This window comes from Palaemon carinicauda, chromosome 20 (genome assembly GCF_036898095.1).
Source record: "Palaemon carinicauda isolate YSFRI2023 chromosome 20, ASM3689809v2, whole genome shotgun sequence".
Lineage (NCBI taxonomy): Eukaryota > Metazoa > Arthropoda > Malacostraca > Decapoda > Palaemonidae > Palaemon > Palaemon carinicauda.
In genome coordinates, this window is record NC_090744.1 from 25,426,118 (window position 1) to 25,453,245 (window position 27,128).

The 27,128-nt window shown below is 45.6% G+C and overlaps 1 protein-coding gene across 3 annotated transcripts in view; it reads left to right on the forward strand.

Annotated features, from left to right (window-relative positions):
- Positions 1 to 27,128, forward strand: part of LOC137660222 (uncharacterized) — an 87,955-nt gene that overhangs the window by 17,561 nt on the left and 43,266 nt on the right. For all 3 annotated transcript variants that reach the window (XM_068394939.1, XM_068394940.1, XM_068394941.1), the window contains exon 2: positions 12,687 to 12,834. In XM_068394939.1, the coding sequence (XP_068251040.1) occupies positions 12,697 to 12,834 (138 nt within the window). In that variant the 5' untranslated portion in view covers positions 12,687 to 12,696. The remainder of the gene's footprint in view (positions 1 to 12,686; positions 12,835 to 27,128) is intronic.

The following is a 27,128-nucleotide window of genomic DNA, read 5'->3' on the forward strand; positions in this document are numbered from 1 at the left end:
GAATATGTAAAGAATATGCCAGACTATTCAGTGTGTATGTAGGCAAAGGGAAAATGAACCGTAACCAGAGAGGAGGATCCAATGTAGTACTGTCTGGCCAGTCAAAAGACCCCATAACTCTCTTGACTGGCCAGACAGTACTATGCACTGCATTTCTGAATCAGCTGACTTGAAGTAAAATCGTAGTAAATATAGTGTACTTTACATTTAGTACAGTACTGTACATTAATTCCTTTTTAAATAAATGTACTGAAAGCTATTTTATTGTTCCATTACCCATTTTTTTTTTTTGCTAGAAACTTACATAAACAAGCAGCCATTTGCATTATGTACTGTACTGTAATGTTTACCTTTTCATGCGCTGATAAAATCAGCTGACTTGTACCGTACTGTATTTACTGTATGTAACAGTACTGTGCATTTAACTGCTTCATGGTTGTTTTGGTATTGTTAAATAAAATGCAGGAGGTTAGTTTACTGAATTGTTTTATTTTAATTTTGACAGACGGAATCATTCTTTGTAGAGTATACGTCACGTATCTTGTGACGTCATGTATTTGGCGGAAGAGCGCTGACAAACCGAATGATTTCCTTTCATTATGCTGCCGAGTAATCTTATTAAAGCATTCCCATAATCGAAACACCGAGTAACGATATCAAGTTTGTTCCGTAACCGAAATACAAACCACGCTATTTACAAAGGGGTTTTACTTTTAGCGCAGCTGAAATGACGAGCCAATAGTTTTTAACGAGGGTTAATTACCCCCGCTCTAGTTAGCGGGGGGTGGGGAAGGGTAGCTTGCTACCCCTCCCCCCTCCACACACCGGTGACTTGGTTCACTTCACTTTTGGCTCGGCGGTGATCAGACGTGTCTGTTCATCGCCTTCGTGACAGCCTTTAATTTTCTTCTTTTTCTTTTCAGCTTGTGTGATTGGTTGGAAGTTGACCTTCAGTTATTTTCTTTTATTTAATATGCGGACATGCCCTGGAGTTGCCGGCCGTCCTTGTGGGACTTTCATGTCGGACGTGATTACGGATCCTCACACCCTCTGCCCTCAATGTCGGGGCCGACGGTGCGACCAGGATAACATGTGCCGTGAGTGCAGGGAGTGGTCTGCCTCCCAGTGGGAGAGGTTTGGCCGTCGGCGTAAGAAGAAGTCCAAGAGAGACCGTTCTCCTCCGGGGTTAGCCTTGAAGGAGGAAGGTTCTCGGGACTCTTCTTCCGCCGCCCAAACCTCCTCCGAAGCTCCCCCTCGTCCGCCTCCTAAGGAGAGTCGTCCGAGTGGGAGCGCAGGCCCTTGTTCTGTTTCCCTACCTTCGGTGGGGGGAGAGGGCGTCGCCTCCCATAGCGAGGCGGTTCCCCCTCCTCCTCCGGGGGAGGTTATTGATAATGCCTTATCCAGTGATGATCTTTTACAGATTTGGTCGTCCCTGGGGCTTAAGGGCTTGCCCTCCAGGGTCGCTCTTATTGACCTTGTCTCGTTGGGGGCCGCTGTTAAACAGTCGCCGGTGGTAGCGGAGGTAGACCCTCTGTCTATTGTCGACGTCGTGGTGACAGAGGCCTCCGACATGGCTGGGCCTTCCGACGCAGGTGCTGTTGCTGGTGATGGTGCTCTAGGCTCTCCTCCTCCTTCCGTGCATCCTTCAAAGGGGGAAGTGAGTCCTTCGGTCTCGACTGCTGCCCAGCTTCCTTCTGAGGGAAGTGTTTTGACGGAGACTCCCCTTCGGAGGACCGATGGTCCCGACGATCTCCCCCGAGGCCGCCTCCGCCGTAAGGCTCACCGCCCTCTACGCCACAAGGGCCTCCCTTCCCCTTACAGGGGGACTAAGAGGCGCCTTTTTGGGTCTTCGTCCTCCAGGGGGGACTCTCCTCGTCAGCCTCAACCGACTGCTCCGCCCTCCTTGAACCTCTCTGCAGACCGCTCACCATCTCCTGCCGGATCTTCGCCTTCTGGAGAACTCGTCACCCGACGGGCAACGGTCCCTTTGGGGCTAAGGGATTCTTCCCTTACGCGAGCAGGGCTAGCGCACAAGCGCTCTCCTGCTTGCCAGCGATCTCCTGCTCGCCAAGACTCTCCTGCTCGCCGACGCTCACCTGCTCGTCGGCTCTCTCCTGATGTTCGCCCCCCTCGCCAGCGCTCTCCTGCTCGTCAGCTCTCTTCCGAGCGTCAGCGCTCATTTGAGGACCATCGCCCTGCGGTCTCTGACCACCCTTTAGTTCCTGCTGAACTCCCTGCTCACCATCCACCTGGTCCTGTGGCTACGCAACATCGTGCTGCGCGTGTGTCAGAAACACATGTTCGCCAACGCGCCAGCGATCTTCCCGTTCCTGCTCGTGAACGCGCCGCACCACCTGTCCTCTCACAGGACACGCGTCGACCTTCTGCTCGCCAGTGATCACCAGCTCGCCAGCGATCACCAGCTCGCCAGCGATCACCTACACATGCATGCTGCCCGCCATCGCACGACCCTGCATGATCGCCCGCTTACGCATGCTGCTCCTCACCGCACTACCCTGAACGATCGCCCTCCTGCGGATGCTGATCACCATCGCACCCTTTCACGCGATCATTCACCTGCGCATGCTGCTCGCCATCGCACAACCCTGCACGATCGCCCGCTTACGCATGCTGCTCCTCATCGCACAACCCTGAACGATCCCCCTCCTGCGGATGCTGATCACCATCGCACCCTTTCACGCGATCATTCACCTGCGCATGCTGCTCGCCATCGCACAACCCTGCACGATCGCCCGCTTACGCATGCTGCTCCTCATCGCACAACCCTGAACGATCGCCCTCCTGCGGATGCTGATCACCATCGCACCCTTTCACGCGATCATTCACCTGCGCATGCTGCTCGCCATCGCACAACCATGCACGATCGCCCGCTTACGCATGCTGCTCCTCATCGCACAACCCTGAACGACCGCCCTCTTGCGGATGCTGATCACCATCGCACCCTATCACGCGATCATTCACCTACACATGCTGCTCGCCATCGCTTACCATCACGCGGTCATTATCGCCAGCGATCTTCTTCACCTACGCGACAGCACGATCCCTTGCCGTCGCGCCATCGCTTGCGTTCGTCGCCTCAGACACGTGTTCATTTACCTGCCCACTCGTCTGCGCACCCGCTCGCCTGCGCGCCCGCGCGATCACCCGCGCAACCATTCGCCTTTGCGCGACCGTTCACCCTCGCGCGACCATAGTTCGCGGCGAATTCCACAGCCGGTGGTAGCAGCAGGTACGCGTGCTCCTAGACGGCACTCGGGATCACCTCCATCCAAGCACAGGTTGGTATTGCAGGACGAAGACAGGTCAGTACAGCATTCTTCCCCACCTTCTTTTCAGGCAGGTACCGTCGTGTCCACTCCAAAGGATCGCCCGATCCCTTTCACCTTAGCGAGGATTTCGGACTCTGTGTCCTTTGAGCAGCAGACTTGGTTTGGTCCGCTGGCACGGGCACTAGTGAGGGTTATGAAACCAGCACTCGCCGGCCAGGGTAACAAACCAGCGGCTGTCTCTCCTACGCTGAAGAGAAAGAGAGGAGTGGACTTCGTGGTGACTTCCCCCAGGGCGAAGTTGGTTCCCAAGAGGTCGGTCTCGAGGGTCCCCTCTCCTGCACGAGTACTCTCTCCTTCTCCCGTGGACGAGGCCTTTCCGTCCTCAGGTGAGTCCAGTGGGGCGGTAGTCTTCCCCTCGGCACCAGGGGGGGAGACTTCGCTTCAGGCAGGAGAATCGTCTCGTGAGGAAGGGATCCTGTATCCCTCCTAGGAGGGAACCCAAGGATTTCAAGACCATCCCTAAATCCTCTGCAAGGATTTGACAGGAACCCACGACTACCCAGGGGAATGTCCACGTATCACCCCAGGAAGAGATTCCTGGGGCAGGAGACTTAGCTGCCAGCCCGCAGGGAGGAGAACAGCAAGAGTCCGAACATGCCTTCTGGCAGGTCCTAAGCCTGATAAGGCAACTTAACAGTCTTACGGATCCAGTCATCCCCCCGTGAAGGCAAAGACACGATTCTGGATAAAGTGTTTGACGTTCGGAAGGCCCCTAAGACCAGTGCAGCTCTGCCCTGGTCTCGGGGGCTGAAGAGTGCCAGAGCTAGGGCCAATGCTCAGCTCGCACTTCTTGCCTCCTCCAGTCGTTCCACTGCCGGGAACAAACTCATCCCTCCTCCTCGCCTTCAGCAGAGGAGGTATTTCGAGATCCTGGGTGAGCACAACCTCGCTCTTCCTCTCCATCACTCTGTGGAGGAGCTGGCGAAGGGAGTTCCCTTGGAGAAACTCTCTGCCCGGCAGGTGTCGTTCTCGGCGGCAGAGATCCTTAACCACGAGAAGGTCGCTAAGTGTGCCATGCAGGCCACTTCGTGGCTAGACTTCTGGTTAGGATCTCTGGGCATCCTATTGCGATCGGAGGACTTGTCCAAGGAGACCAATAGGAAGGCCCTAGAGACCTTCTTGCTCTCGGGCACCCGCTCCATCGAGTTTTTGGCGCACCAGGTTACCACCCTGTGGGCCAACTCGGTGTTGAAGCGTCGCGATGCTGTGTCCGAGAGATTCCATCCGAAGGTCCCCACCGTAGATGTGTGTAGGCTCCGACATGCCTCCCTCCTGGGGGAGAGCCTGTTTGAGCCTCAAGACTTGGAGCGAACGGCTGAGAGGTGGAGGAAATCCAGCACGGACTCCCTCCTCCACAGGGCCCTTACAACTCGGCCCTATAAGCCTCCAGCCCCGCCACAACAGCAGCAACAGCCTCGTAAGGCTCCCAAACAGGCACCGGCAGCTAAGAAAGTGGTGTCTAAGCCCCAGCCCTTTCCAGCCAAGGTCAAGAGGGGCGGTAAGTCCTCCAGGGGAGGCAAGACTTCTAGGGGTGGCGGCCGCGGCCGCAAGCCCTAGGGGTGGCAGTCCCCCTGCGTGTCCACCTGTGGGGGGATGCCTTCAGCGTTGCGTCCGCAGGTGGCAACATCTCGGGGCCGATGCTTGGACGGTCTCAGTGATCGGCCAAGGTTATCGCGTCCCGTTCACGTCATCTCAACCTCCCCTGACAGCGAATCCAGTGTCGTTGAGCTCCTATGCCATGGGATCGGCAAAGGGGCTGGCCCTTCAGGCCGAAGTCGAGACCATGTTCGAGAAGGGTGCTCTCCAGGAGGTCGTGGACGGCTCTCCAGGCTTCTTCAGTCGACTCTTTCTTGTAAAGAAGGCTACTGGAGGCTGGAGACCCGTCATCGATCTCTCGGCTCTGAACAGGTTTGTCAAACAAACCCGGTTCAGCATGGAGACAGCAGACACGGTCAGACTTGCGGTGAGACCACAAGACTTCATGTGTACACTGGATCTAAAGGATGCGTACTTCCAGATCCCAATCCATCCGTCTTCCAGGAAGTACCTGAGATTCTGCCTAGACAACAAGATCTACCAGTTCAAGGTGCTGTGTTTCGGTCTCTCCACAGCTCCTCAGGTGTTCACCAGTGTTCACCCTGATTTCGACTTGGGCGCACAGGAACGGCATTCGTCTCCTTCGTTACCTAGACGATTGGCTGATCCTAGCAGACTCGGAGTCGACCCTTCTTCGACACCGAGACAGGCTTCTAGATCTTTGCCAGGATCTGGGGATCGTGGTAAACCTCGATAAGTCCTCTCTGCAGCCGTCCCAACGACTGGTTTATCTAGGCATGCTAATAGACACCAATCTCCACAAAGCCTTTCCATCAGACGACCGGATAGCAAGGCTGAGGAGGGTGGCGGAACCTTTCCTCAGGCGAAAAGAACTCCCCGCCCAATCGTGGTTGCGTCTCTTGGGCCACCTATCCTCCCTGGCCCGTCTGGTTCCAAACAGCCGCTTCAGGATGAGATCCCTTCAATGGCGGCTCAAGTCCCGGTGGAATCAAGGATCCGATTCCCCGGACACTCTGATCCCAATGGGGTCTCTGGAACAGACGGACTTGCGGTGGTGGCTGGCCGACGAGAACCTGCTAAAGGGAGTGAGTCTTCTCGTCCTCCCCCCGGAATTGACTCTGTTTTCTGACGCGTCAAAAGAAGGGTGGGGGGCGCACGTTCTGAACCAGAGGGCCTCAGGCCTTTGGTCAGAATCAGAAAAGTGCCTACACATCAACCTGCTAGAATTGAAGGCCGTCTTTCTGGCCCTTCAACAGTTCCAACGGTTCCTGGCGGGTCACTCCGTGGTGGTGATGAGCGACAACACCACGGTAGTGGCTTATATCAACAAGCAGGGAGGCACTTTTTCGCAACAGCTATCCCATCTTGCAGTAGAGACTCTGAGGTGGACCGAAACCCACTCGATAACACTATCAGCTCGCTTCATTCCTGGCAAGAGGAATGTGCTCGCTGATAGTCTGAGCCTTGGCCTCGGCCAAGCGAGTTAGTGAACTTCATGGTCTCTCGTACGACATCGCCCATTCAAGGGGATGGGGGGAGGTAACGTTCAGGTTTGTCCCTGAGTTTGTGGCCAAGACTCAGAATCCTGGAGTGCCGGATCCTCGGTTCGACTCTTTCAGGGTCGCGAGTCTCCGTTCTGTAACAAACGACCCAGACCAGCTGCTACTATGCCCAGTGAGGTGTCTGAGGTACTACTTGAAGAGAACGGCTGCAGTCCGTCCTCATGTGCGAGCTTTGTTTGTGAGCACAGGCAGGACAAAGAGGAGGGTCACCAGGAACACCATCTCTGCTTGGATTCGAAGGGTTATCCACCATGCCCTGAATCCTGACCCTCCTCCGTCACGTCGCCCTCAGGCCCACGATGTCAGGGGTATTGCTACATCCCTGGCCTTCAAGAGAAACTTCTCTGTGACGCAGGTACTTCAAGCTGGGGTCTGGAAGCGTCAAACGACCTTCACAGCCCACTACCTGCAAGACGTGACCCACAGGAGCCTCGATACGTTCTCTATCGGCCCTGTGGTGGCTGCACAACAGCTGGTCTAACCTCAGGCTCCTTTTTGGACAAGTAGCAGTAGGTTGAGGGCGTTGTTACCCGGTCTTAGTCTGTGTGAATGAAAGAGTATGTCTGACCCTTACTTCTTTCTTCATTCTCCCCTCTCTTGGGGAAGCAGCATCCTGGTCCTCGCATAGCTGACCTCGACCTCTGCAGGTAACCCATGCTTCTTTGTGCTCCTAGTATTAAGCTTAATACTGTTGCGTCTCCCATACCCTGACGAGGTGGTATGGGGAACGTCCTATCCTAGAATTCCTATCTGAAGGTCTCAAGGTCAACTTCATAGGACGAGTCACACTCTCCTCCTCACACTACTTATGTAGGCCACTCGTTCCTAGCGATGCTAGGAACCTGTGAGGTACAGGGGCTCCCTCTCTCTAGTGCTGCTCACTAAGGGATCGAGCCCCCGGGCAAGCCGAAGTCAGTAAGGCTGGGGACTTTCCACCCTTCCTAAGGGGTAAGTCACCCTTTGTAAATAGCGTGGTTTGTATTTCGGTTACGGAACAAATGACAAATTCGAAGATAATTTGTATTTTTCCTAACCATACAAACCTTAGCTATTTACACATATGTGCCCGCCATCCCTGACCCCCAAGTCAAGTCCTACCTCTAAGTGAAGTGAAACAAGTCACCGGTGTGTGGAGGGGGGAGGGGTAGCAAGCTACCCAACCCCACCCCCCGCTAACTAGCGCGGGGGTAATTAACCCTCGTTAAAAACTATTGGCTCGTCATTTCAGCTGCGCTAAAAGTAAAACCCCTTTGTAAATAGCTAAGGTTTGTATGGTTAGGAAAAATACAAATTATCTTCGAATTTGTCATGTTTTAGTGCTCTGTATCAATAGTTATGAGATTAGTACAACTTACCGTAAAGTCAAGAAAAAAAAAGTCTGATGACGTTATATTTCTTCTGGCGGAAGGCGAGAGACAAATCAAGTGATTTTCTTCCGATCCGTTACTATTCCCATAATCGAAACATCGAATAAGGATATAAAGAATTTTTTAATAATTTTCAAAGAAATATGAAGATTTAACAGCATTAAAAATCAAAATACGGGGAGGGAGGGAGGGAGAGAGAGAGAGAGAGAGAGAGAGAGAGAGAGAGAGAGAGAGAGAGAGAGAGAGAGAGAGAGAGAGAGAGAGAGAGAGGGGGGGGTGCGTATTCCGTGTATAACTAATAATAAGGTCTATCAACGAACTGCATGGAAAATGTGATACCCTATAATATATTGGCGCTGTTGTAATATTCACTATGAAGAGATTTCGAACTATATGTGCGCATAATCGTAAAACTGCAGCGTCACCTTGAGATCAGCTGATCTCCCAACCAAAAGTAAATCAAAAGTAATTGTTGATTATTGAAATGCTCAAGAAATTGAAAAAAAATATGAACGTGCTTTAATAAACCACAATTAAACAATAATGTCTAATGAAATATGAAGGCTTAATATTGAACGAAAAATTGAATACTGTATGAAGCTTTAGAATTAACTACCCGTATGCGATTGACAGAGCGAGCGCACACACACAGAAAGAGCTACAACGATTTCGCATGATACCTAATAATAAGAACTGTAGGGAAACTGATTTTCTGTAACATATTGGCGCTGATGTATTATTCATCTTGAAGATATTTCTAATATGTTAACCCTTTTACCCCCGGGGTATTTGGAAATTTCCAACCCTCAACCCCCAGGGGGTTATTTTTTTCCCAGCACATTTTGCAGTATATTTTTTTTAAATTGCTCTAACAGCCTTAATTTTGGTCATACAGAGGTCAGGTTGGTCTCATTCTCTTGGAAAATGCCTGAATTTTCTCAATAAAATATCAAAAAATATGAAAAATAAATTTTTATAGCATTTTTTTGCAAGGACGTACCGGTACGTCCATGGGGGTAAAGGGATGACTTTTGTGAAACGTACCAGTACGTCCTTTGGGGGTAAAAGGGTTAAGAAATAAAAAAAAAATCCCAAAAGTCTGATGACGTTATATTTCTTCTGGTGGAAGGCGAGAAGCAAATCAAGTGATTTTCTTCCGATCCGTTACTATTCCCTTAATTGAAACATCGAATAAGGATATAAAGAATTTTTTATTAATTTTCAAAGAAATATGAAGTTTTAACTGCATTAAAAATCAAAATACAGAGAGAGAGAGAGAGAGAGAGAGAAGAGAGAGAGAGAGAGAGAGAGAGAGAGAGAGAGAGAGAGAGAGAGAGAGAATTTAACTTGAGATGAAATCTACGGATGTTTACGAACATGTTTGGACTTCCTTCAATTTGTGTTCGTATGTACCGTTGTTCGTAACTCGAATGTTCGTAAGTAGGGGAGCGACTTCTTAAGATTCAGCCTGGACAACAGAATATACCAGTTCAAGGTGCTGTGCTTCTGTCTTTCCACAGCACCACAAGTCTTCACCAGAGTGTTCACCCTAGTATCATCTTGGGCACACAGGATTGGCATCCGTCTCCTCCATTATCTGGATGACTGGGTAATCCTAGCAGACTCGGCGTTAACCCTTCTTCAACACCGAGACAAACTTCTGAGACTTTGCCAGGATCTGGGGATCATGGTAAATCTTGAGAAGTCCTCTCTGCTTCCCACTCAAAGACTGGTATACCCAGGCATGATTATAGACACCTCTCTCCACAAAGCCTTCCCATCAGATGACAGGATAGCAAGGCTGAGAAAGGTCGCAAGACCTTTTCTCAGACGAGAACTTCCAGCCCAAGCGTGGCTACGTCTCCTCGGTCACCTTTCATCGCTGCCCCGTCTAATTCCCAATGGTCGCCTCAGGATGAGATCCTTCCAATGGCGACTCAGGTCCCGGTGGAATCAAGATTATGACTCCCCGGACATCCTGATCCCCATGGGACCTGCAGAACTGACAGACCTCCAGTGGTGGGTGGCAGACGAGAATCTACGAAAGGGAGTGGATCATCTCGTCCCACCCCCGGATTTGATGCTATTTTCAGACACTTCTAAAAAAAGGGTGGGGGCCCACGTGCTGCACCACACGACCTCGGGCCTTTGGTCAGAGTCAGAAAAGTACCTCCACATAAATCTCCAAGAGATGAAGGCTGTCTTTCTGGCCCTTCTACAGTTCCAACAGTACGTGGCAAGTCACTCTGTGGTGGTGATGAGCAACAACACCACAGTAGTGGCCTACATCAACAAACAAGGAGGTACTTTTTTGCATCAACTATTCCATCTAGCAGTAGAGATACTGTACTGAGATGGGCTGAAATCCACTCGATACCATTATCGGCACGCTTCATTCCAGGCAAAAGGAATGTGCTCGCCGACAACCTGAGCTGAGCATCTCAGGTAATGAGTACCGAGAGGTCTTTGGATCATCTAGTAGCCAACAAAGTCCTGGCTTTGTGGGGGTTCTCCGACTGTGGACCTCTTTGCAACGGCCCTGAACTTCAGGCTCCCGCTGTATTGTTCCCCAATCCCAGACCCCAAGGCTCTCTGGCAAGATGCTTTCCAACAACGGTGGGACAACATCGACATTTATGCTTTTCCCCCGTTCTGTCTGATGAGGAGGGTACTCAACAAGACTAGGACGTCGGTCAATCTTTCAATGACCCTCATAACTCCGCTATGGCATCACGCAGAATGGTTCCCGGACCTTCTGCAACTCCTAACGGACCCTCCAAGAGAACTCCCTCCACGACACAATCTACTCAAACAACCACACGCCAACATCTTCCACAAAGCCGTAGCTTCGCTATGACTTCACGCCCGGAGACTATCCGGCATCTCCTCTCTGAAAGAGGATTTTTGCAACAAGTTACGGTTAGGATGCCTGGACATCTGCGGAAATCATCAGCAGCAGTCTACCAGGCAAAGTGGAAAGTTTTCTGGGGTTGGTGTTGTGGAAGGGGTATCTCTTCACTCGATGCCACTATTCCAGAAATAGCGGAGTTCCTCGTGTATTTGCGTTTAGAAATGCGCCTATCAGTCTTGGCAGTGAAAGGCTATTGCTCAGCCTTAAGCCTTGCCTTCAGACTGAAAGGAATGGACATTTCTTCATCGCTAGAACTTTCTCTACTCATACGGAGTTATGAAATTACTTTCCCCCAGTCGGAAGTGAGACCTCCCCCATGGAACGTGGTTCGGGTTCTGAGGTCTCTTAAGAAACCTCCCTATGAATCATTATGCCAGGCAACAGATCGCCACCTGACTTGGAAGACGGTGTTCCTGCTAGCTTTGGCCTTGGCCAAGCGAGTCAGCAAACTTCATGGTCTCTCATATGACATCGCCCATTCAAGGGGATGGGGAGAGGTAACGTTCAGCTTCGTTCCTGATTTTTTGCTAAGACTCAGAACCCGGGAGTAGCGGATCCTCGATCGACCCCTTCCGGATTTCTAGTCTTCTTACTGTAAAAGATGACCCAGACCATCTCTTACTATGCTCAGTAAGGAGCTTGAGGCTGTACCTCAAGAGAACAGCCGCAGCTCGTCCTAGTATGCCAGCACTATTCGAGGAGGGTCACCAAGAACACCATCTCAGCATGGATATGCAGGGTCATTGACCTTGCACTGAATCCAGACCCTTCTCCGTCACGTCACTCCAGAGCACATGATGTCAGGGGCATAGCTACGTCCCTGGCCTTCAAAAGAAATTTTTCAGTGACAGGTTCTTCAAGCTGGGGTGTGGAAATGTCAGAACACGTTTGCATCCCACTACCTGCAAGACGTGACCCACAGGAGACTCGATACGTTTCCTATCGGTCCTGTGGTGGCTGCACAACAGCTGGTTTAAAACCTCAAGCTCCTTATTGGACAAGTAGCTGAAGGTTGAGGGCATTGTTACCAGGTTTTAGTCTGCATGAATGAAAAGGTGTGACTGGCCCTTATTCTTTTCTTCATCATCCCCTCTCTTGGGGAAAGCAGCATCCTGGGTTCTGTGCATAGCTGACCTCAAACCACTGCAGGTAAACCATGCTCCCTTGTGTTCCTAGTATTAAGATTAATACTGTTACGTCCCCATACCTTGACGAGATGGTATTGGGAAAGTCCTAGTACACAGTTTTCCATCTAGAGAACTTCGGAACAACTTTCTAGGATGAGTCACACTTCTACATACCTTCACACGTAGCTTGCGTAGGCCGCAGACCTTGCGTAGCAAGATTTTAGTGAGGTGCAGGGGCTCCTTATTTCTTGAGTGCTAACACACTCAGATAAGGAGTCCTCGGGCAAAGCCAAAAAGCCAGACTGGCTGGGACGTCCACCCTTCCTATTGGGTGAGTCACCCCTATTAAATAGCGCGGTTTGTATTCCAGTTACGGAACAAATGACAAATTCGTAGATAATTTGTATTTTTCCTAACTATACAAACCTTAGCTATTTAACCAAACTTGCCCGCCAGCCCTATCCCCCTTGAAGTTCTACCTCCAAGCAAAGTGAGCTCAATCACAGGTGTGTGAGGGGGAGTGGTAGCAAACTACCCTCCCTACCCCTTGCTAACTAGCGGTGTGTGTTGTTAACCCTCGTTAAAAATTAATGGCTCGTCATTTCAGCTACGCCGAAAGTAATAGCCCTATTAAATAGCTAAGTTTTGTATAGTTAGGAAAAATACAAATTATCTATGAATTTGTCATATTTATACAAGAACAAATAAGCATTAGCAGAAATAGTAGTGAATTACGACAACAATAATTACAATGAACAATGATACCTTTGATTAAGCTGTTACATTAATATCACTTTTTCCTTTTGCAACAGGGAAACACAAATGCCTCCTCACCAAATTGAGAATGACTATTGGCAAGATGGTTTACATTCTTCACTTCACAGGCTATCAGCATTGTATAATCTTTCTAAATTATCAGATCTCACCATCAGCTTTCCAAACTGCATGGAATCTTTGAAGGTATGTTTAAAATCATATATTTTTTTTTTCTAACATTACACTACTTCCCTTATCTTTTGCATACATCCTACAACCTTTCATGCTTCTATTATGTGACTCACTTCTCTCATCGTTGCATCACATGTTATATTTACTCCAAGACACTTATACTTATAATTTTTTTTCCCCAAAACCAGTCATAAAACATGCATTCCTCAATTTTCCTGTCTCCAAGTAGCTTTGCTTTTGATCACATTTACTCTGATTTCTTCTCTTGCAAGATATTTCAATCTCTTTTACCAGCTTCTGCAGTTTTTCACTCTGCTTTCTTCTCTGGCAAGATATTTCAATCTCTTTTACCAGCTTCTGCAGTTTTTCATCACCTCATCTGCAAGCATTGGTATTTTAAAAATCAATTACTGTAACTATGTTTCATAACTCACTAATACATACTGTATACTGTACATGTATACCTCACCCTACGTTAGTAATTGGTTCCAGAAGAAACTTAGGTTGTTTTTCGACTAATTGAATTTACTAGGCTAAACCACAAATAACCATTCCCAGTTCTATATTTTATTTATGAATGCAATTTGAATAATAATTGGTTGATAAGAATTATTTTAAGCTTACAAACTAACAAATTTTATTTCTAATGTAGTAAAGAAAAAGTTATTTAGTTTTACGAATAAATGTACATACATATTGTAAGTCTAGATGTTTACAATTTGGCATGTTTACAGTATATCGCCGGCTTTTTTTTTTTTTCTCCAGTACATATACATTATGTTGCCGGCTAAAGCTACAGATCAGCTGACAAAATCAAATGACGTGTTTTAAGCCCAACCTACGATCAAATATAGATTCATTATTATTACTTTCTAAGCTGCAACCCTGGTTGGAAATGCAGGATGCTATAAGCCCAGGGGGCTCCAACAGAGAAAATAACCCAGTGTGGAAAGGAAACAAGGAAAAATAAAATATTTTAAAAACAGTAACGTTCAAATAAATACTTCTTTTATAAACTATAAAAACTTCTACAAAACAAGAGGAAGAGAAATAAGATAGAATATTGTCCCCGAGTATACCCTCAAGCAAAACAACTCTAACCCGAGACAGTGGAAGACCATGGTACAGAGGCTATGGCACTACCTAAGACTAGAGAACAATGGTTTGATTTTGTAGTGTCCTTCTCCTAGAGGAGCTCTCACCATAACTAAAGTGTCTCTTCTGCCCTTACCAAGAGTAAAGTGGCCACTGAACAATTACATTTCAGTAGTTAATCCCTTGAGAGAAGAAGAATTGAAAATTTATTTCCTGTGTAATATTTAGCCGACGCTTTTTAAACAAAGCTTTCTATTAAATCTTTTCTATGTGTGTATTTCAAGGCACCTCTGAGAGAAGATAGAGAGAGAGATAGAAATAATGTATTCAAGTACAGTAATTAATAATAATAGCTATAAACTAAATGTAGGAAAACTGATATTCTATAACGAATTGGTGCTGATGTAATTTTCATTAGGAATTTATATTGAAAAAGGAATTATATAAACGATATTCTTCGTTATTCAGATGTGCGCATATTCTCTATAGTCTTGAGTTTGGCTGATCATAACCAAAATTAAAAAAGGAATTGTTGATTGTTAAAATGCACTTTAAATTAAAAAAAAAATAGTATACAAAAATGTATTTTCATAATATTTCATAAACTTTTTCTCTTATTTATTGTACAATAGTATGATTTTATGTGCTATTAACACTCAAAATGGTAGGTATTTGAACTAACATGGAAAATGCCACTGTTAAGCTCTTAAAGACTGCTAATTAATTGTTAATTGTTCTCTAATCTTGGGTAGTGCCATAGCTTCTGTACCATGGTCTTCCACTGTCTTGGGTTAGAGAGTTCTCTTGCTTGAGGGTACACTCAGCCACACTGTTATATCTTATTTCTCTTCCTCTTGTTTTGTTAAAGTTTTTATAGTTTATAAAGAGATATTTATTTTAATATTGTTGCTCCTCTTAAAATATTTTATTTTCCCTTGTTTCCTTTCCTCAATGAGCTATTTTCCCTGTTGGAGCCCCTGGGCTTGCAGCATCCTGCTTTTCCAACTGGGGTTGTGGCATGGCAAGTAATAATAATAAAGGGATTTTGACGAAGGAAAAATCTATTTCTGGGCGAGAGACCTGTGCCGCCCAGTGAAATACTCCTAGAGCACTATTTCTAATGAATATAACTGCTATATATTACCAGAGAAAAAAAGCATAGGAATGCCAGGTTGAACCCAGCTCGCTCACCTATATAAGGTGTCGGTATAAAATACTGGGGCGTGATAATTCACAACCAGAGGTCTCGCACTATTTAGATATCTCCTCTTCAAAATCCCCACCACAGCGAGGTGCCGTTCAACACTACTACCACTAACCCAACCCACCCCAGTGACGTCACTCCTAATAGCACCCAAGGTTTGGGGCCCATGTTGGGAGGGAAGTCAAGGGAGGGTTCACTGGGCGGCACAGGTCTCTCGCCCAGAAATAGATTTTTCCTTCGTCAAAATCCCTTTTCTGGGCTCCGACCTGTGCCGCGCAGTGAAATAGTACCAGAGAAATGGTCCCAAATCTTGAAACAATACCTGAGGAAGTAAAATAAAATCCAAAATAACAAATAAGAGGATAGCAAGACATAGTTGATTAAGGTTCACTATGTTCAGGAGGAATCACATTCCCTGCTGCCACTGTAGCAAATATAAGGCTTCCAGAGGTTTTAAGCAGTGGCGTTTAAATACTGTTGGAGACTTCCGGCCTGTATATTTAGTAAGTCCAGTGAAGTTCATAGTAATTAACTGAGGTAGCTACAGCTCATATATCATGGACGTGAGGGAGTGATGTGGGAATGATTCTAGGTAGCCCGTTAATGAAATGCAGAATCTTCTGTCTGAGTCCTTTCAGGATGATGGTTCTTCACCTTCTCTAATGGGTAAGGGCCCCGAGGACTGAACGGGAGATACGTTTAAGTAGGCTTCCAGAGTGTTTACTGGACATAAAGATGGGTCCTGCGGAAGTGGGACAATCTTCCAGGGGAACCGTCTGTCCTGGGGGTCCTCATTTTCGCTAAAAATCTTTTGTCAGGGGAAAGGAGTACTTCCCCTGACGAGAGAAATTCAATATGACCTGGATCTCTAGACAAGGCTGAAAGTTCTGATATTCTGGCGCCAGAAGTCAGGTTCATTAAGAACAAGGATTTCCTAACCAATGGAATATAATGGCAAGTCTCGTTAAGAGTGTCTGAAGCCAACTTAAGTACGTCATTCAGAAACCAGGAAACTGGGGTAGGGTGAGTTGATGGTTTCAATCTGGCGCAGGTTCTCGGGATGGATGAGAAGTATGAATCTGTAAGGGCAATATTAAAGCCAATTGTAAAACCTTCAAGGCTGACTTAATTTGTGGTAATAGTACAAGTCGCTAAGTCTGATTCAAATAAAATTCTGAAGAAGGTTACTGTCAGATTCATAGTCATCGTCTCAACCTTTGAGTCCCTTAAAAACCGGCAAGTTTCATAACAGCCGAATCATACTGTCGAAGGGTGGATCCCCTCTTATCTGATTCTAAAAATAACGTATTTGAGGATCAATATCTGCACCTCTTGAGCTGCAAATTTCATAAAGTCCAGAAAGGTAGGGCATTCTGAATTTGAGGAAGCTAACACACAGCGAGTTGTACTGCTTGTGTTAGTATTGGATTGGGGATCTGTTGAGGTGGAGACCCAGTTCCACCAGAAGGGGAAACCCGTTGTGCTTGGGCCAGATGGGGACTACTAGAGCAACTTGGCCTTTGAAAGTCCTGAGCTTGTCTAACACTTTCATCGACAGATTTATTGGTGGGAATAGGTAAATTCTCTCCCAAGTGTTCCAGACTAATGATAGTGCGTCTGTGGCGTAAGCCCAAGGATCCGGGCTGGGAGCTACGTAGCACTCTAGTTGTAGTTGGACTTTGTTGCAAACAGATCTATCTGGAGATCTGGAACCTGAGAAAGAATCCAACTGAAGGACATTGGGTCTAGTGACCACTCCGACTCCAGCGGAGTTGTCCTCGAAAGTGCGTCCGCCACTATCTATCTAGAAGAAACCTGATATGTTGGTTTTCGGCTGGAGCCGGTTGCTTAAGGTCAAAAATAACGCCATGGCCTCTAAAACATTGATATGAAGTTGGCGGAATATTGTCGACCATAGTCCCAGGACTTTCGTGTACTGAGAGTATCCCCCCCCCGCCTGTTAGGGAGGCGTCTGTGTAAATGACGAGCTTGGGGGTGGATATTGTAAGGAAACGGATTTGCCAGATTTTGACCTTTGTCCATGGTTGAAGTCTTTTCTTCAGAATTGGTTGGAGTCGAGCCCTTTGTCTCGATATTACTCGTTTTCCTGGAGCACCATACTCGGCTTATATCTTTCAGTCTGGCCTTCAGTAGTATATCTGTTACTGAGGCAAACTGGAGGGCACCCAGGATTCTCTCTTGATATCTTCTGGAAGACAATTTGTCTTTGAGAAAACGTATTGTGTTTTGCTATATCGTTCCTCTTGGCTGTTGGGAGACAGAGTGTGGGAGCATAGAACCCATTGAATCCTAACCATTGAAACTTGTCCTCGGGACCAAACGAGATTCTCGAAGTTGATTTGGAACCAAAACTGTTGTAAGAGATTATCACTCTGTAGTTGCTGTGAGGCAGTTTGCCTAGTTGAAGCCTAGAAACGGACGAAAATGCCTTGCTTTCGGAACATGATAGCAAACGTCTGCAAGATCCATAGGGGAGGTGACGGCCCCACAGAGAAGCAAGGTCCGCACCTGAGAGATGGTCAGCATGTGAAACTTGTCGCAGTAAATGTAAGAATTCAGAAGCGACAGGTCTAGGATTACTCTTCGCTATTCTGAGTCTTTCTTTGGCCCGCTGAACAAGTGATCCTGAAATTACAAACGATTTACTTTCTTTATTGCTTCCTTTTGCAATAAATCGTTTTCATATAAGACTAGCTCTTCCGTTGGATGTTGATGAAAACTGGTTGGTGGAGGGGGCCATTCTATCCAACTCCACCCCAGACCTTTGGAAATTATACTGAAAGCCCAAATGTTGAACGTTCAACGGTTCCGGAAGATGTAAAGTCCTACCCCTACCTGAGAACTCCCAATGATTTGTTGCGGATTTACCTCCTCGCCCTCGAGAGTAGCTGTTGCGAAAAGTTCCTCTCGAGCTAGCGCCTCTGGGGCGCTGGTAACCCTGGAAAGCACCCTGAGTTTCAAAGGTGGGCCGAAGGGCTGGGGAAGTAGCATAGGAGGTAGTTGCCACTTGGGACTGAGGAACCAGCACGTATTGCTGTTGGGGTTGACCCTTCGAAGTGAAAGGTTGACTCCCTTGTGCCACCGGGATGGTTTGAACCACCTGTTGGGACTGCCGGTTTGGAAGGAATGGAAAGATCTCAGACTCTTTCTACCTCGAGATTGGTTGCTGGCCGGTTCGAACTTGTGCTTGGGGACTAAGCCCATCGAACCTTGAGGCTCTGATTGACCCTAGCAGCTCCAGACTGGGGCTTTAATGAGCTTGTTAGGCTCATGTCTGATAGTGGCCTCAGACAAGACATGCCTACAGCAACGACGTCTGGCCGCAAAGAAGTCGTAGGAATTAGACAGTAAGGTTTGAAGTAATGACTTCGTCAAGACCTTAAAAGGTGGTTCTTCTTCATACATTAAAGAGGTCTTTTCTGCCATTGTAGCCGAGTTGATAGGTCTACTCAGGCGCATACAGGCTTCGAGCTCGAGGCATATCAGAGATTCCGGAAGCCTGGGTAGCCACTCACTGAACTGAATGGGAGCACAGTCAGCGCTTAATTTACCCGATGTGAAGGTCGCCGGGGCGTTAGTCCAGCAATCGTGATCCCCCAGGGACAGGAGGGAAGTCAAATGCGTTTCCTTCAGCTGCGGTAACGGCTTGTCCTCGTTTATTGCCTGCTGAGCAAGGTCCGATATCTTAGTGACACACGGAGTAGGGGTTTACTCCTCCACTAGAAACATCGAGTACGGGCTCTTGTGAGGTGTTAACGTAGTGTTAACACACTCCCACTCGTTTAAGGGCCGGACCCAGGTGGACTGAGCCTGCCCCTTTGAGTACATTTTGGTTTCTTTGGGGACCTTGTCAAACCTTACGAGTGTCTCCTCGGTAAGGCATGCGAAACCAGAGAGAGGGAACTGTAGACCCGGCGGGTAGAATTCAAAATCTTCTACAGTCCGGGTGCCAAACCCTTCGATGGTTAACATACCATCTTTGAAGGGAGAGCGCAAGGCCCCCTTCCACGGATTGCTTTCGACGAATTCCGGGAGCTTAAGAGGCATCCGGGATGATATATTGTGCCGTTGAGGTAGCCCATAACAAATGAGACCCTGTATGAGGCTATCTGGTTTAGCACTCTCTCTTCCCCCTAATGGGCAATAATTCCATTCAATTGTCAAGTTCACAGAGGCACCAGGAATCTTCCATCCTATAATTCGTGGTGACTCGGTATGTGACACGAGGTTTGAGCCAGTGAGCTACAGAGGTCCGTAAATTATATATATATGTATATATACGGATAAATATCAGCACAACATCGTGTTCAAATAGGAATAAATTTCTACCTCATCCCTGGGATCAGTCGCTGGCCTCTTCTAATGAAAGGTCAGGTTGAAACTAACCATGCCACGAGAGGCCATGCATCAATCTTGAAAGGGCTGCCGGATCGAAGGGAGCCTCCGGTGTCGTAGGTTTCAGGCCGGGCTTCGCTCTCGACCCAAGAGAAGTCTTAACTGGTTTGGTGATTTGGAAGACCTGTGAGTCTTTGGTAGGGCTGGCAGGTAGCTTTAACTTAAGGGACAACGGGACGTGGCCCGACATCAGCCACGTGCTTCCTTGAAAACCCTAAAAGGAAGAGACACAGGGTCTCTTTGCCCTGACACTCCAGGCAAACCCGCCAACCCAGATCTAAAGAGTCGCCAAGGTAGAAGAGACTGCGAGCTCCGAAAGAGGGTATTATCGTTACTAATGAACAAGGTAACTCCGTTGGGAATGTAAAATAAATAGATCGAGAATAAATGTTTAAATCGATCAATCACAAAGGAAATAAAATGAAAATCCCAAAATAATATATCCGAAGTTATAATTATAGATAGTAACGACAGGAGCACCTACAGTGTCCCATAGTAGGGTAGTAACCCAAAAAGATCCGGGTGTTCCGAATTCTTAAAAAAGACCGGTATGAAACCGGGACAAAAGGCGATGAACAAAATTTCGGACCGGTATAATAACCGGGGAGAAAACTTTCATAAATTAACTGACATTGTCAAAATAATTCCATAAAAGGTGAAGATTATCAATGAAATAATATTGTCATAGCGCGAAATATACAATCCCGTCGGTACTGGGGAAGTATAGAATAACATAAAGATACATAAGTATCCCATAGCAGGTCAGTAACCTAAAGAGATCCGGATGCTCCGAATTCTTGAATTAGACCAATATGAAATCGGGACAAAAGACTATGAACAAAATTCAGATCGGTACAGTAACCGGGGAAAAACTTAAAATAAATTAACTGACTTTGTTAAAACAAATCCATAATAAGTTAAGGTTATCAATGAAAAAATATTGTCATAGCGAGAAATATACTATCCCGTTGCTACTTGGGAAGTATAGAATAAAATAAAGATACGTGAGTGTCCCATAATAGGTTAGTAACCTAAAAGGATCCGGGTGTTCCGGGTTCTTAAAGTAGACCGATATGAAACCGGGACAAAAGGCTATGAACAACTCTAGGACCGGTTTAGTAACCGGGGAAAAACTTATAAATAAACTGACATTGTTAAAACAATCCCGTAATAAGTTAAGGTTATCAATGAAATAATATTGTCATAGCTTGAAATACACTATCCCGTCGCTACTTGGGAAGTATAGAATAAAATACAGATACGTGAGTATCCCATAATAGGTTAATAACCTAAAAAGATCCGGGTGTTCCGGATTCTTAAAATAGACCGATATGAAATCGGGACAAAAGGCTATGAACAAAATTTCGAACCGGTATAGTAACCGGGGAAAAAATTATAAAAATTAACAGACATTGTTGAAACAATTCCGTAATAAGTTAAGATTATCAATGAAATAATATTGTCATAGCGAGGAATATACCATCCCGTCATTACCAGGGAGGTATAAAATAAAAAGGGATGAAAAAGGATGCAAAAAACAGTGATGAATAAATATAATCAAAACTAGTTCCGGGGCCCCCGGGGCCGGGGAACAGGGTTGGTAAAGTAAACTTAAAGTAACTTAAAGTAAACTTAAAGTAACTTAAAGTAAACTTAAAGTAACCTAAGATACATCCTTAAAATACATAAATAGAAAACTCCAGTTATGATCTAAAACTAATGTCTGTAATTGAATAGGGCTCCCGGAGGGAGGATATTAATCAAAACTGTGTCAGTGTCAACAGATCTTGTATTTAAGAGCCCGGAGGCTCCGATGTCTGATGACGGGAGGGTACCACGGGAGAGCGCAGGGGGAGCCAATGGAACCCCCACTACCCAACCGGAGGTACCGGGACGAAGGTAATGATTCATGTAGAATATAATATAATGATATGGGATATTAATAAGTCCTATGCGGACGATAATAGCAGGAGGTACCGTAGGTGGGGACACTCCTAATATAAGTGCTCATTCTTACAACCATAGCTAAAAGCAAAAGTTACACCAAGGTGCAGTCATACCGACTAATCACGTGTGATAGTCCCCGGTGGTCCCGGCCCTCCCCCTCCCCCGACCGATGGCCAATCGGGGCGACGGGAGGGGAGGAGACGAAACCGCCCGGTATGAATGAATGAGACTAAGTCACACCCCGTGGGTGCACTCAGTCCTCAATATGTCGGAACGTTGAGGGAAGACTGAGGAACAAGCATACTTGACCCGTATGTCATAACCAACAACCATCGAGTGAGAGGAAGGGTGTACACTGGAGGAGGGGGGGATGGAATAGCCTCCCCAACTTGTTGGGGGGGGGGTAATGGTACCGGGGAATCACCAGTGCGTAGTGGTAGACAGGGCTACCAACTGGAGATCCCCTCAACATGACATGAAAATCCCAAAAATATGATCATAACGGAGTAAAGCAATAAATATAATATCAATGCACAAATACATAAACATAATTAATGAATTAAAAGCGAAATCACGTAAGTAAGGTTAGGCATGCAGAAATAATATGGCGAGAGAGGGACTCGGGCGAGTGGTAGGGGAGGAAGCATGACGCCATCAGCAGATGGAAAGCAGGGGTACCAACCTAGTTACTGAAGCGGTAGATCGAACAGTAAAAACAACAAAATACGCGAGAGTCCCACTCGAACCAAATGAAAACTAGGTGGAGCGTACGAAAAAAACTAAAAGGTTTAATAATAAGTGAGATGGTCGTCTTCCTAGAACTAGCGAAACAATCTCAAAGGTGACGCAATCCACCAACATGCACGAATGCAGGCATACCAACATAACCTACTCCTTGATGAAACGCTAACACTGATATCATAGGATAACATAAAATTAATGCTAGATGAAAGCATAAAGTCGGTGTACTATATAAATGTAAGGAAAAAACTCCTAAAAGTTCGAACAAATATTAATGACGGACGAACTAACGAGAAAAAGGGCAGAGCCGAACCATGAACGGTAAGAACGGGGACGCCGTTCATATATAAACACTTCTCATTTAATAAAAACAGAGGTTACACTGCCCAATCTCGCTAAAACTCATGGATAAAGTACTTAACTTCGATGGGGTATCATGGGAATCGGCCATCGATTATAAAATAATGATAAATCCAAGGGTAAACTGAGAAAAAAACATGTTGGACTTAATAACAAAAAGTGCTATAAAGGAGTGTAGTCACTGGCGTGGGTTGGGTTAGTGGTAGTAGTGTTGAACGGCACCTCGCTGTGGTGGGGATTTTGAAGAGGAGATATCTAAATAGTGCGAGACCTCTGGTTGTGAATTATCACGCCCCAGTATTTTATACCGACACCTTTTATAGGTGAGCGAGCTGGATTCAACCTGGCATTCCTATGCTTTTTTTCTCTGGTAATATATAGCAGTTATATTCCTTAGAAATAGTGCTCTAGGAGTATTTCACTGCGCGGCACAGGTCGGAGCCCAGAAATAATAATAATAATAATAATAATAATAATAATAATAATAATAATAATAATAATAATAATAATAATAATAATAATAATAACATCTACTGTAATATAGAAACACAGTCATAGATGTTTTCATAGTTCGTTCGCTAGGATTTGTTAATTTTATGAACATTTCCTGTAAATGTAAGTGCAGTACAGTATTTTGATATGATTTTATATACTTTCTTATCGATTGTAAAGTATTATGTTTTATGTGCTTAAAACACTATTCCAGTGATATTATGACTTCAATACTAGTGGTGGACAGATGTGAAGTCAAACAAAATGACTCAAAACTAAAATTTGATTTTGCCATGTATTATTTTTGACAACAGATAACTCGATACAATCTAAACTGAGGTATACCCGTATTAGGCATATAGAAAATCAATCTCTCTCTCTCTCTCTCTCTCTCTCTCTCTCTCTACAGTATTATGTGTACCCTAGACCAGCCTACTTATATTTGAATCTTAAATGAGCTTGTTTTTCCATAAAAGGAGAATAATTTATTGCATAGTGATAGCATACGATAAATACCACTTTCCAGTACTGTATTTGAAACCATGCTCATATAGTACAATACAGTATATATTCCCAAGGGAAAGGTAGCCTACATATGTTCAAATAAATTTCAGATGGGCTTGTTTTTCAATAAAAGAAAAAAATAATTTATCAATTAATTTCTTCACACAATAAATACTGAACTGTTCCAACATTATTACTACCGCCAATAAAGTTGGAGAGGAAGTTATGTTTTCAGCCAATGTTTGTCTATTTGTTTGTTTGTGGAACAACTCCCTGGCCAGAATTTTACTCATGGAGTAATAAAACTTTTAGGGATTAATTGTTATGTTGAGATGTGAAACTGATTCAGTTTTGAAAGTCCTATGTCAAAGGTCAAGGTCAAGCCCTAACCTAGAGAAATAAGCTGCCGTGGTGTAGGTCTGCTCTCTACTGATTGCCCCTCTTGTTATTTTTATTACTACTAACTAAGCTACAACCCTAATTGGAAAACCATGATGAAAACCCAAGGACTCCAACAGGGAGAATAGCCCAGTAAGAAAAAAAAATAAGGAAACAGATAAAACTAGCCTGAGTGTACCCTTAAGCAAGAGAACTTTAACCCTAGACAGTTAAAGTCCATGGTACAGACTATGGTACTACCCATGACTAGAAAATAATGGTCTGATTTTGGAGTGTCCTTCTCCTAGAAGCACTACTTACCATAGCTAGAGAGTCTCTTCTACTTAACAATAATATACCTGTAGTAGCCACTGAACATTTACTGTACAGTAGTTAAACCCATGAGCAAAGAATTATTGGGTAATCTCAGTGTTGTCAGGTGTATGAAGACAGCAGAGATTGTGGAAAGAATAGGCCACACTATTTGGTGTATGTGTAGGCAAAGGAAAAATTGAGCCATAACCAGAGAGAGGGATCCAATGTAGTATAGTGTGGCCAGTCAAAGGACCCAATACAGTATCTCTCTAGCGGTAGTATCTCAACCGTGGCTAGTCCCCTGGCCAACCTACTACTTACTGCCTATAAAAGAGTTTGAATGAGTTTTCAGAGGAGAACGTTAAGGTTACAGTAGTAAAGGCAAATTGAAACCAATAAGGATTAATGAATGGTTGATTTACAGAGGAATAAATACATTACAACAAGTGATGGTAAGATGATTATACTGTAGTGTCACTAAATAGGTGAAATAAAAAAGATAGCAGGACATATGCAAAATATTACTTCACTAAGAGACTTGAATTGTCTGTGAAAGCCACGATGGATGTTGACTAAATGAAATGAAAAGGGTTGAATATGTTGGAACTAACTTCATGTAGTGCTGTATATATGTGAAGTAAGAAATATTGACAATGTAAGATATGTGCAGGTAAGTAGTATTGGTAAAAAGCTTAACATACATTAGATAAAAGAGATTGGATCAGATTAGTGTGATGGAGTTTGGTTTTTTGGAGACTGGCCAACAATACGTTTGTGGAAATAGTGTGTATCAGAAGTTTTAGGTGGAAAGACTTGAAAACAGTTAGGTAACTGGCATGAAATTCTTTCAAAAAGTTAATGAACTGGTATTGACAAAGTGGACAAGGGCAATCAATATAATGGGGTTTAAGGGGCTCGGCCGGTATGCCAATATACTGTATGGGGGTATAGGAAGAAAAACACAAAATCCTGAAAAAATTCACCGCGCTTCACATGGCAATGGAGAATGCATATACAAAATATTTTGTCAAAATTACTCTTACTTTCATAGTTACTGGGTAATTAGTAAAAGTAACTCAATAAACCAAAAGCATTGATCCCTACAAGAAAATGCAGTATTTCTTGTTATCGTAAATTTGGATAATTATTACTTGTTCTGTAACTGGGATACAAACCTACGCTATTTATTTATGGGTATTACTTTCTGCAAAGCTGAAATGGTGAGCCATTAAAATTTAGCGAGGGTTAACTACCCACACCACTGGTTAGCGGGGGTAGCTTGCTACCACTCCCTCTCACATACTGGTGATTTAGCTCACTTTACTTTTGGCTCGGATGGAGACCGGTTGTATCCACTCTTCCTTCTTGCCTATTTTGGACTGCCATTAATTTTTGTCTTTTAACTTACTTTTTCTCATATAAATATATGAAAACATTCTTAATGTTTATGTATACATATATGTAGAAATTTTGTAAGTTTCCTTTTTCAATATTAAACTTACCCGATAATCATGTAGCTGTCAACTCCGTTGCCCGACAGAATTCTATGGAGGGATACGCCAGCTATCACAATACTAGAAGGGGGTGTACTCACCAGCGCCACCTGTGGCCAGGTACTATAGTACTTCTTGTTGACACCTCCTCAATTTTTCCTCTGTCGTGCTTCCGGCAAGACGTTCTGGGATACGCTTATGATCTTGGAGTATTTTCACGGCTTTTGGTGAAGTATTTCTCTCAGATTTCGGCTGTCGCTTTACTGGAAAACTTCTATATTAGCTTAGATAGCTATTATTTAGTCCTGATTAACGGTTAACGATCTTTTGCTTGATTTGGAATCCCCACTTGGCTAACTCTTTTGATTCAAGATGTCTGACATTTCACAAGCCCCCACCCATAGACGATGTAGGTCTTGTAATAGGCGTATTCCGAAGGCCTCGGTAGATCCTCACACCGCTTGTTCTGACTGTAGGGAAAGGCCCTGTCAGTTAGAAGATCGATGTGAGGAATGCGCCGGACTTTCGGAACTTGATTTTGTCCGTCTTCTTAAGTATTCAACCAAGTTAGAGAGAGAGAGAGTTAGGAGGAGTTCTTCTCACTCTTCACTTTTTTCCTCACCTCATGATCCCCTACCTTTTCCTCCCCCTGTAGTGGCTACCCCCGAACCTACTATTTGCCCTCAACCTGATATGTCTGTTGTTTTGCGTGCCATTCAGGCTTTAGGTGACAAAGTAGAGTCAGTGGTTAGTGATCATAAGTCTCTTATGGCCGAAGTCAAGGAACTTAAGGTCAAGAGTGCAGTGGGTGGTATTAGTGCCAGTGCTGTGACGAGTGCTAGTGTCAGTGCAGTGCCAAGTGCTAGTGTCAGTGTCAGTGTGGTGCGTGAGGATACTTCTGTGCGTGCCAGTCGTCCTCCCAGTCCGGGACCTCTTGCAAGCTCCCAAGCCCAGGGGAGAAGCAATGTCGAAGGGCAAAAGGGTTCGGCAGGCCTTGATCGGCGCACGGAAGTATCCTCGGTGGTTGCGGGCGTGTCTTCCAGAGACCGTCACTCCCACCTGCAGACGATTGAGCCCGTCTTTTACTCGTCTGCTGATCAATTGTCAGGGAAGAAACGTTGGACTCAGGTCTCAAGACCACTCAAACGCAGAGTCCAGACCTCAAGAGCTCAACCTGGCTGCAGTCATTGGATCAGCTCTGACTCGCCGCAGTCATCAGTTGAATGCACTCCTCCTAAGAGGAGTAAGGTGCTGCCGCAACAGATCTCTGCTGTTAAGGCTTTACCTCAGCAGACCTTAGTGTCTGCCGACCCCAAGTTGACTCTACTGCAGTCCATGCAGTCACAACTTGCGGTCTTGAT